General features: G+C 45.3%; 1 protein-coding gene across 1 annotated transcript; it reads left to right on the forward strand.

Moving 5' to 3' along the window:
• The first annotated feature begins 1,792 nt into the window (after positions 1–1,792).
• Positions 1,793–11,695, forward strand: LOC119278603 (CST complex subunit STN1-like). The gene is made up of 2 exons (XM_037559934.1): positions 1,793–1,900; positions 11,218–11,695. The coding sequence occupies exon 2, from the start codon at positions 11,225–11,227 to the stop codon at positions 11,693–11,695; it is 471 nt and encodes a 156-aa protein (XP_037415831.1). The 5' UTR covers positions 1,793–1,900; positions 11,218–11,224.
• Positions 11,696–11,732: the final 37 nt, after the last annotated feature.

Consider the following 11,732-nt stretch of genomic DNA (forward strand, 5'->3'; position numbering starts at 1 on the left):
GGGGGGCGCAAACATAAATGTGGACGTTTGGGGGGGGGGGCAAAAAACTCTACTTTTCCTAATCTTTCTCTCCAAAAAAAATTCCTTCACATATTTTACAAAAGCTGGGGGGGCATGGCCCCTGTAGCTTACAACATAGCTCCGCCACTGATGATAACCTTTCTACTACTTACAAATAAAGGTTCCATTTCTCGAGCTTATGTTAATATCAAACATCACATGAATCATTGATTCCTTAAAATGGTTACAGACAGAGTGAAGTGATAAATATAACTCCAAATGAATAATGATACAACATGAAGGCAGAATTGAAACAGTATATCTCAATACTTTAACCAGATGCAATGGAATCATGAATAAAAATGAACTGCAACAGAACATTTCACTGAAAAATTGACTATAATTAAAACAAGATAATTTGCCTCATTTCATTGTCAGCTAAAACAAAACATAGAAACAGAAATAAAATGTACATTTGCTAGTATTAAGAAGAGCACTAGTAATCTATAAAAAGAAGACCTTGATAAAGGGAGAAGTTAATTCTTCAGTTAAGTAAACAGAGACTTGCAGTTTTAGCATCAAGACTCATGGCAGCCACTTCAGCACAGAAGAATATTCAGAGAAATATAAACATAACCATGAAACAGTCAAGCTTCTTGATCATAACTTGTCTATGCATCAAATGAAACTAGCTGGTTCATAGTGGGCTGAATTCATACACACGGCAACTCATGAGGATACTGACAGTTGGGCTAGATAGAATCAGCACCTGACATGACATCTGTCAGATGAAAGGCGGAGAGTTTGCAACATAGCCCTCCAGTGTCGGAAAGAAGGTATGTTGAACAAGAGTTTGCTTGAGCCGAAGATTTGCAGGACCGAGGCCTCTGCGATGGAAAGTAGCGACCAGCTTGCCCTCAATGTCAACCTGAAGTAGCCAGTCACCAAAATTGACCTGTAGGAGCACGTCACCATCCCAAGGCACGGCCACTACCCAAGAACTTTCGTCAAACCTTCCGAACCGCACAGTGAGCTCTGCAACCAGTTCATCATGCATCAATGGTGAGTACCGGTACATCAGTAGCCGGTAGTCGCCGGTGGGGCTGTGCGGGTAGATCCCCAGGAGCGAGTACTCGCCATTACGGCCATAGGCCAGCGGGAGGGGAGCGTACTGACGAGTAGCAGGGTTGCAGATGGCGAAGCGCCAGTTGTTGCGGAAGGAGAGGACGAGGAGGCCGTCACAGCAGGCCTCCAGATGGTGAAAGTCGGAGGCTTGTTGAAGCCGCGCGACGGGCTGGAGGGCGTGGTCGAAGGGGATGATGTCCAGGGACTCGACCTCGTCGCCGACGAAGTTGTAGTCGTAGAGGAGGGGGAGGGTGGGCTGGAGGGCGTGGTGGGCGAGGAAGAAGCGGCGGGTGGAGGTGGCGCCGCACCAGGCGCGGCAGACGGCGCGGCAGCGGAGAAGCGATTTGGGAGGCAGGTGGACGAGGATCTCCCAGATGGTGATCTCGTCCGGGAGGCTGAGGCTGCCGTGGGGAGGCGGCCCTGTTGCTCCTCTTGCGGCATCTGCCATGGTCGCCGGCGACAAGCAAGAGGAGTGACGGCGGCGTTGAGGGGAGGGGAGCGGAGGTAGGTTTTGCTCTGCTCTCCCATGGAAACAGGCAGAAGAAATGCCTTTGAACTGGGCCTGGGTTGCCTCCTCCTTTGAGGCCTTCAACTGGCCCAGACACTGCGCAGCGCCAGCCCTTCAGCTCTGAACCCTACCCCGAACGGCGCGGCCGGGCGGAGCGCCGGCGGCCGGCGCCGCCACTAGACACGGTCGGCCTCTCGGAGCTCGTTCAGTCGTCCTCGGGCATCCCCTCATTGAAGGGCATCAATTGAAATCCAGAGCAAGAGCAAGGTGAATGTTATTCATTTGAATTGTAAAAGTTGAAGGATAAGTGAGATGCTGTACTTAGATTAGGTCGTCATCTGAAATCTATGCTTGTCGGTGAGATGTTGTACTGTTAGATTAGCTTGTGGCCTTGAGTTAGATTAGCCTGCAGCTGCTACAAGCGCAGAGCTATATGTATCCCTCTTCTGAACTTGGATGAATTCAAGTCAACCGTTCATCTTGTGTTCTGAACTTAGATTTTATCAGTGTGTGGTTTCCTTGAAAAAATGTGTGGTGGTTTTCTCCCCGCGCCGATTTGCTTCTCGCGATGCGGCGGCCCGCGCATTGGAGACACGAGCATCGCCATGGTTTGCTGCAGAATCTGAAACCAACCAATTAGAATCTAAAACCTCATGGTCAACTCAGTCTGAATAATATTGTCTTGTACTACTATTTGTAATTTTGGTCATGTTCATCTATTTCGATTTCTAGTTCTACATAGCTGTGCAAGTGAGTTATAGTTGTTTATTCTGTGATAAGGGATACTTTTCTGGTTAGTTATAAGCGATGAACATTTAGCCCGGCTTGCTTGATCCTGTTGGAAATATGCCCTAGAGGCAATAATAAAATTATTATTATTATATTTCCTTGTTCATGATAATTGTCTTTTATTCATGCTATAACTGTATTATCCGGAAATCGTAATACACGTGTGAATACATAGACCACAATATGTCCCTAGTGAGCCTCTAGTTGACTAGCTCGTTGTGATCAACAGATAGTCATGGTTTCCTGGCTATGGACATTGGATGTCGTTGATAACGGGATCACATCATTAGGAGAATGATGTGATGGACAAGACCCAATCCTAAGACTAGCACAAAAGATCGTGTAGTTCATTTGCTAGAGCTTTGCCAATGTCAAGTATCTCTTCCTTCGACCACGAGAGCGTGTAACTCCTGGATACCGTAGGAGTGCTTTGGGTGTATCAAACGTCACAACGTAACTGGGTGACTATAAAGGTGCACTACAGGTATCTCCGAAAGTATCTATTGTTTTATGCGGATCGAGACTGGGATTTGTCACTCCGTGTAAACGGAGAGGTATCTCTGGGCCCACTCGGTAGGACATCATCATATGCGCAATGTGACCAAGGAGTTGATCACGGGATGATGTGTTACGGAACGAGTAAAGTGACTTGCCGGTAACGAGATTGAACAAGGTATTGGATACCGACGATCGAATCTCGGGCAAGTAACATACCGATAGACAAAGGGAATTGAATACGGGATTGATTAAGTCCTTGACATCGTGGTTCATCCGATGAGATCATCGTGGAACATGTGGGAGCCATCATGGGTATCCAGATCCCGCTGTTCGTTATTGACCGGAGAACGTCTCGGTCATGTCTACATGTCTCCCGAACCCGTAGGGTCTACACACTTAAGGTTCGATGACGCTAGGGTTATAAAGGAAGTTTATATGTGGTTACCGAATGTTGTTCGGAGTCCCGGATGAGATTCCGGACGTCACGAGGAGTTCCGGAATGGTCCGGAGGTAAAGATTTATATATGGGAAGTCCTATTTTGGCCACCGAAAAATGTTCGGGATTTTTCGGTATTGTACCGGGAAGGTTCTAGAAGGTTCCGGAGTGGGGCCCACCTGCATGGGGGGACCCACATGGACGTGGGTAGTGGGGGCAAGGCCCCACACCCCTGGTCAAGGCGCACCAAGATCCCCCCTTAGAAGGAATAAGATCATATCCCGAAGGGATAAGATCAAGATCCCTAAAAAGGGGGGATAACAATCGGTGGGGAAGGAAATAATGAGATTTCTTTCCTCCCACCTTGGCCAACGCCCCAATGGACTTGGAGGGCAAGAAACCAGCCCCTCCACCCCTATATATAGTGGGGAGGCGCATGGGAGCTATACACGAAGTTCTGGTGCAGCCCTCCCCCTCTCACAAGTACTCCTCCTCTCCCGCGGTGCTTGGCGAAGCCCTGCAGGATTGCCACGCTCCTCCACCACCACCACGCCGTTGTGCTGCTGCTGGATGGAGTCTTCCTCAACCTCTCCCTCTCTCCTTGCTGGATCAAGGCTTGGGAGACGTCACCGGGCTGTATGTGTGTTGAACGCGGAGGTGCCGTGCGTTCGGCACTTGATCATCGGTGATTTGAATCACGACGAGTACGACTCCATCAACCCCGTTCACTTGAACGCTTCCGCTTAGCGATCTACAAGGGTATGTAGATGCACTCTCTTTCTACTCGTTGCTGGTCTCTCCATAGATAGATCTTGGTGACACGTAGGAAAATTTTGAATTTCTGCTACGTTCCCCAACAGTGGCATCATGAGCTAAGTCTATTGCGTAGATTCTTTGCACGAGTAGAACACAAAGTAGTTGTGGGCGTTGATGTTGTTCAATATGCTTACCGTTACTAGTCCAATCTTGTTTCGACGGTATTGTGGGATGAAGCGGCCCGGACCGACCTTACACGTACTCTTACGTGAGACAGGTTCCACCGATTGACATGCACTTGGTGCATAAGGTGGCTAGCGGGTGCCAGTCTCCCCCACTTTAGTCGGAACGGATTCGATGAAAAGGGTCCTTATGAAGGGTAAATAGCAATTGGCATATCACGTTGTGGTCTTGCGTAGGTAAGAAACGTTCTTGCTAGAAACCCATAGCAGCCACGTAAAAAATGCAACAACAATTAGAGGACGTCTAACTTGTTTTTGCAGGGTATGCTATGTGATGTGATATGGCCAAGAAGAATGTGATGAATGATATGTGATGTATGAGATTGATCATGTTCTTGTAATAGGATTCACGACTTGCATGTCGATGAGTATGACAACCGGCAGGAGCCATAGGAGTTGTCTTTATTTATTGTATGACCTGCGTGTCATTGAAGAACGCCATGTAAACTACTTTACTTTATTGCTAAACGCGTTAGTCATAGAAGTAGAAGTAGTCGTTGGCGTGACAACTTTATGAAGACACGATGATGGAGATCATGATGATGGAGATCATGGTGTCGTGCCGGTGACGATGATGATCATGGAGCCCCGAAGATGAAGATCAAAAGGAGCAAAATGATATTGGCCATATCATGTCACTATTTGATTGCATGTGATGTTTATCATGTTTATGCATCTTGTTTGCTTAGGACGACGGTAGTAAATAAGATGATCCCTTACAAAATTTCAAGAAGTGTTCTCCCCTAACTGTGCACCGTTGCTACAGTTCGTCGCTTCTAAGCACCACGTGATGATCGGGTGTGATGGATTCTTACGTTCACATACAACGGGTGTAAGACAGTTTTACACAGCGAAAACACTTAGGGTTAACTTGACGAGCCTAGCATGTGCAGACATGGCCTCGGAACACGGAGACCGAAAGGTCGAGCATGAGTCGTATGGTAGATACGATCAACATGAAGATGTTCACCGATGATGACTAGTCCGTCTCACGTGATGATCGGACACGGCGTAGTTGACTCGGATCATGTGATCACTTAGATGACCAGAGGGATGTCTATCTAAGTGGGAGTTCATAAGATGAACTTAATTATCCTGAACATAGTCAAAAGACCTTTTGCAAATTATGCCGTAAGCTCGCGCTTTAGTTCCACTGTTTAGATATGTTCCTAGAGAAAATATAGTTGAAAGTTGATAGTAGCGATTATGCGATCAGTAGAAAGCTTATGTCCTTAATGCACCGCTCAGTGTGCTGAACCCCAACGTCGTTTGTCGATGTTGCGAACATCGGACATACACGTTTTGATAACTACGTGATAGTTCAATTAAATGGTTTAAGTAGAGGCACCAAAGACGTTTTCAAAACGTCGCGGAACATATGAGATGTTTCGAGGGCTGAAATTGGGATTTCAGGCTCGTGCCCACGTCAAGAGGTATAAGACCTCCACGATTTTCTTAGCCTGCAAACTAAGGGAGAAAAGCTCAATCGTTGAGCTTGTGCTCAGATTGTCTGAGCACAACAATCACTTGAATCGAGTGGGAGTTGATCCTCCAGATGAGATAGTGATGTTTCCCCAAAGTCATTGCCACCAAGCTGCTAGAGCTTCCTGATTAACTATAACATATCAGGGATAGATATGATGATCCTTGAAATATTCATGATGTTTGACACCGCGAAAGTAGAAATCAAGAAGGAGCATCAATTGTTGATGGTTGGTGAAACCACTAGTTTCAAGAAGGGCAAGGGAACAAAGGGATACTTCATGAAACGGCAATTCAGCTGCTGCTCTAGTGAAGAAACCCAAGGTTGAACCCAAACCCGAGACTAAGTGCTTCTGTAATAAGGGGAACAACCACTGGAGCAGCATTACCCTAGATACTTGGTAGATGAGAAGGCTGGCAAGGTCGATAGAAGTATATTGGATATACATTATGTTAATGTGTACTTTACTAGTACTCCTAGTAGCACCAGGGTATTGGATACCGGTTCGGTTGCTAAATGTTAGTAACTCGAAATAAAAGTTACGGAATAAACGGAGACTAGCTAAAGGTGAGCTGACGATATATGTTGGAAGTGTTTCCAAGGTTGATATGATCAAGCATCGCACGCTCCCTCTACCACCGAGATTGGTGTTTGCATTGAGCATAGACATGATTGGATTATGTCTATCGCAATACGGTTATTCATTTAAGGAGAATAATGGTTACTCTATTTTTGAATAATACCTTCAATGGTCTTGCACCTAAAGGAATGGTTTATTGAATCTCGGCCGTAGTGATACACATTTTCATGCCAAAAGATATAAGATAGTAATGATAGTACCACTTACTTGTGGCACTGCCATGTAAGTCATAATGGTATAAAACGCATGAAGAAGCTCCATGTTGATGGATCTTTGGACTCACTCGTTTTTGAAAAGTTTGAGACATGCGAACCATGTCTATTGGTGTATATGCATGAAGAAACTCCATGCAAATGGATCGTTCGGACTCACTTGATTTTGAATCACTTGAGATATGCAAATCATACCACATGGGCAAGATGACTGAAAAGCCTCATTTTCAGTAAGATGGAACAAGATAGCAACTTGTTGGAAGTAACACATTTTGATGTGTGCAGTCAAATGAGTGCTGAGGCATGCAGTGAATATCATTATGTTCTTACTTCACAGATGATTCGAGTAAATGTTGAGTATATTTACTTGATGAAACACAAGTCTGAATTATTGAATGGTTCAAGTAATTTCAGAGTGAAGTAGCAGATCATTGTGACAAGAGGATAAAATGTCTATGATATGATCATAGAGATGAATATCTGAGTTACGAGTTTTGGCACACAATTAAGACATTGTGGAAATTGTTTCGCAATTAATACCGCCTGGAACACCATAATGTGATGGTGTGTCCGAACATCATAGTTGCACCCTATTGGATATGGTGCGTACCATGATGTCTCTTATCGAATTACCACTATCGTTCATGGGTTAGGCATTAGAGACAACCACATTCACTTTAAAATAGGGCACCACATAATTCCGATGAGATGACACCGTATGAATTATGGTTTAGAGAAACCTAAGTTGTCGTTTCTTAAAAGTTTGGGGCTGCGACGCTTGTATGAAAAAGTTTCAAGTTGATAAGCTCGAACCCAAAGCGGATAAAATGCATCTTCATAGGAAACCCAAAACAGTTGGGTATACCTCCTAATTCAGATCCGAAAGCAATATGGATTGTTTCTAGAATCGGGTCCTTTCTCGAGGAAAAGTTTCTCTCGAAAGAATTGAGTGGGAGGATGGTGGAGACTTGATGAGGTTATTGAACCGTCTCTTCAACTAGTGTGTGACAGGGCACAGGGAGTTGTTCCTGTGGCACCTACACCAATTGAAGTGGAAGCTTATGATATTGATCATGAAACTTCGGATCAAGTCACTCCCAAACCTCGTAGGATGACAAGGATGCGTACTACTTCAGAGTGGTACGTAATCCTGTCTTGAAGGTCATGTTGCTAGAAAACAATGAACCTACGAGCTATGGAGAAGCGATGGTGGGCCCGGATTCCGATAAATGGCTTGAGGCCATAAAATCCGAGAGAGGATCCATGTATGAAAACAAAGTGTAGACTTTGGCAGAACGGCTCGATGGTCGTAAGGCTAATGAGTACAGATGGATTTCAAAAGGAAGACGGACAATGATGGTAAATGTCACCATTAAGAAAGCTCACCTTGTCGCTAAGATGTTTTCCGACAAGTTCAAGGAGTTGACTACGATGAGATTTTCTCACTCGTAGCGATGCTAAGAGTCTGTTGGAATTATATTAGCGATTACTGCATTATTTATGAAATCTTGCAGATAGGATGTCAAAACATTGTTTCCTCGACGATTTTAATGAGGAAAGGTTGTATGTGATACAACCGGAAGGTTTTGTCAATCCCGAAAGATGCTAATAAGTATGCAAAGCTCCAGCAATCCTTCTAAGGACTGGAGTGAGCATCTCGGAGTTGGAATGTATGCTTTGATGATGATCAAAAATTTTGGGTTTGTATAAAGTTTATGAGAAACTTGTATTTCCAAAGAAGTGAGTGGGAGCACTATAGAATTTCTGATGAGTATATGTTGTTGACATATTGTTGATCAGAAATGACATAGAATTTCTGGAAAGCATATAGGGTTATTTTGAAAGTGTTTTCAATGGAAAGCCTGGATTAAGCTACTTGAACATTGAGCATCAAGATCTATAAGGATAGATCAAAATTCTTAATAATACTTTCAAATGAGCACATACCTTGACATGATCTTGAAGGTGTTCAAGATGGACCAGTCAAAGAAGGAGTTCTTGCCTGAGTTGTAAGGTACGAAGTTAAGACTTAAAGCTCGACCAAGGCAGAATAGAGAGAAAGGACGAAGGTCGCCCCCTATGCTTAAGACGTAGGCTCTTCAGTATGCTATGCTGTGTACCGCACCTGAAGTGTGCCTTGCCATGAGTCAGTCAAGGGGTACAAGAGTGATCCAAGAATGGCTCACAGGACAGCGGTCAAAGTTATCCTTAGTAACTAGTGGACTAAGGAATTTTCTTGATTATGGAGGTGGTAAAAGAGTTCGTCGTAAAGGTTACGACGATGCAAGCTTGACACCCATCCGGATAGCTCTGAGTAGAGAGACCGGATACATATAATGGAGCAATAATTTAGAATAGCTCCAAGTAGAACAGTTGTTTGGAATAGCTCCAAATAGAGCGTGGTAGCTGCATCTAGGAGATGACATAGAGATTTGTAAAGCACACACGGATCTGAAAGGTTCAGACCCGTTGACTAAAACCTCTCTCACAAGCAACATGATCAAACATAAAACTCATTGAGTGTTAATCACATAGTGATGTGAACTAGACTACTGACTCTAGTAAACTCTTGGGTATTAGTCACATGGCGATGTGACCTGTGAGTGTTAATCATATGGCGATGTGAACTAGATTATTGACTCTAGTGCAAGTGGGAGACTGTTGGAAATATGCCCTAGAGGCAATAATAAAAGTATTATTATTATATTTCCTTGTTCATGATAATTGTCTTTTATTCATGCTATAACTGTATTATCCGGAAATCGTAATACACGTGTGAATACATAGACCACAATATGTCCCTAGTGAGCCTCTAGTTGACTAGCTCGTTGTGATCAACAGATAGTCATGGTTTCCTGGCTATGGACATTGGATGTCGTTGATAACGGGATCACATCATTAGGAGAATGATGTGATGGACAAGACCTAATCCTAAGACTAGCACAAAAGATCGTGTAGTTCATTTGCTAGAGCTTTGCCAATGTCAAGTATCTCTTCCTTCGACAATGAGAGCGTGTAACTCCTGGATACCGTAGGAGTGCTTTGGGTGTATCAAACGTCACAACGTAACTGGGTGACTATAAAGGTGCACTACAGGTATCTCCGAAAGTATCTATTGTTTTATGCGGATCGAGACTGGGATTTGTCACTCCGTGTAAACGGAGAGGTATCTCTAGGTCCACTCGGTAGGACATCATCATAGGCGCAATGTGACCAAGGAGTTGATCACGGGATGATGTGTTACGGAACGAGTAAAGTGACTTGCCCGTAACGAGATTGAACAAGGTATTGGATACCGACGATCGAATATCGGGCAAGTAACATACCGATAGACAAAGGGAATTGAATACGGGATTGATTAAGTCCTTGACATCGTGGTTCATCTGATGAGATCATCGTGGAACATGTGGGAGCCATCATGGGTATCCAGATCCCGCTGTTGGTTATTGACCGGAGAACGTCTCGGTCATGTCTACATGTCTCCCGAACCCGTAGGGTCTACACACTTAAGGTTCGATGACGCTAGGGTTATAAAGGAAGTTTGTATGTGGTTACTGAATGTTGTTCGGAGTCCCGGATGAGATCCCGGACGTCACGAGGAGTTCCGGAATGGTCCGGAGGTAAAGATTTATATATGGGAAGTCCTATTTTGGCCACCGAAAAATGTTCGGGATTTTTCGGTATTGTACCGGGAAGGTTCTAGAAGGTTCCGGAGTGAGGCCCACCTGCATGGGGGGACCCACATGGACGTGGGTAGTGGGGGCAAGGCCCCACACCCCTGGTCAAGGCGCACCAAGATCCCCCCTTAGAAGGAATAAGATCATATCCCGAAGGGATAAGATCAAGATCCCTAAAAAGGGGGGATAACAATCGGTGGGGAAGGAAATAATGAGATTTCTTTCCTCCCACCTTGGCCAACGCCCCAATGGACTTGGAGGGCAAGAAACCAGCCCCTCCACCCCTATATATAGTGGGGAGGCGCATGGGAGCTATACACGAAGTTCTGGCGCAGCCCTCCCCCTCTCACAAGTACTCCTCCTCTCCCGCGGTGCTTGGCGAAGCCCTGCAGGATTGCCACGCTCCTCCACCACCACCACGCCGTTGTGCTGCTGCTGGATGGAGTCTTCCTCAACCTCTCCCTCTCTCCTTGCTGGATCAAGGCTTGGGAGACGTCACCGGGCTGTATGTGTGTTGAACGCGGAGGTGCCGTGCGTTCGGCACTTGATCATCGGTGATTTGAATCACGACGAGTACGACTCCATCAACCCCGTTCACTTGAACGCTTCCGCTTAGCAATCTACAAGGGTATGTAGATGCACTCTCTTTCTACTCGTTGCTGGTCTCTCCATAGATAGATCTTGGTGACACGTAGGAAAATTTTGAATTTCTGCTACGTTCCCCAACAGATCCTGGCTCTGCCAATAATATATATAGCTATCTTGCTTAACTTTTCATCATGTATGATAAAAACGTGAGGCTCTAGTTACATCTCCACTCTGAACTTTATTGCCTCATGGGTTGTATGCAGACTCAGCATGGACTCCCTTCATCTCGTGCACGTCAAGCTTCTGGCTTCCGACATTCTCACGCTAACTCCCCAACATACATCGCCGCCTTCCTTTGTTTGTTGTGGCCGTACAGTTGTTCGTGCCGAAGTTGTCGGGGTTGTTGTTTCACGTGACCGCAGGGAGAAGTTTCTCCGCTTCCTGGTCGATGATGGCACTGCTTGTGTACCATGTGTCCTGTGGCTGAACCACCAGTACCTGAATGCAAACAGTTCATCCGATTCTGATCCAACTGGAGAGATGGCATTGAAAATGTCGGAGGTCGTATGCCTGGGCACCCTGTTGAGGGTTCGTGGGAGGATTGTCATGTACCGTGGTGCAATTCAAATTGTTGTTAGAGACGTGGTTCTAGAGGAAGACCCTAATGTGGAGGTTCTACATTGGTTACAGTGTGTTCACATGGCCAAGGAATGTTATGATTTGCCACTACCTTCTGCTTGAGGTTTGCCTTGGAGGATCTTATGCTCTGTGTTTCTTT

The sequence above is a fragment of the Triticum dicoccoides genome, chromosome 3B, assembly GCF_002162155.2.
Source record: "Triticum dicoccoides isolate Atlit2015 ecotype Zavitan chromosome 3B, WEW_v2.0, whole genome shotgun sequence".
Classification (NCBI taxonomy): domain Eukaryota; kingdom Viridiplantae; phylum Streptophyta; class Magnoliopsida; order Poales; family Poaceae; genus Triticum; species Triticum dicoccoides.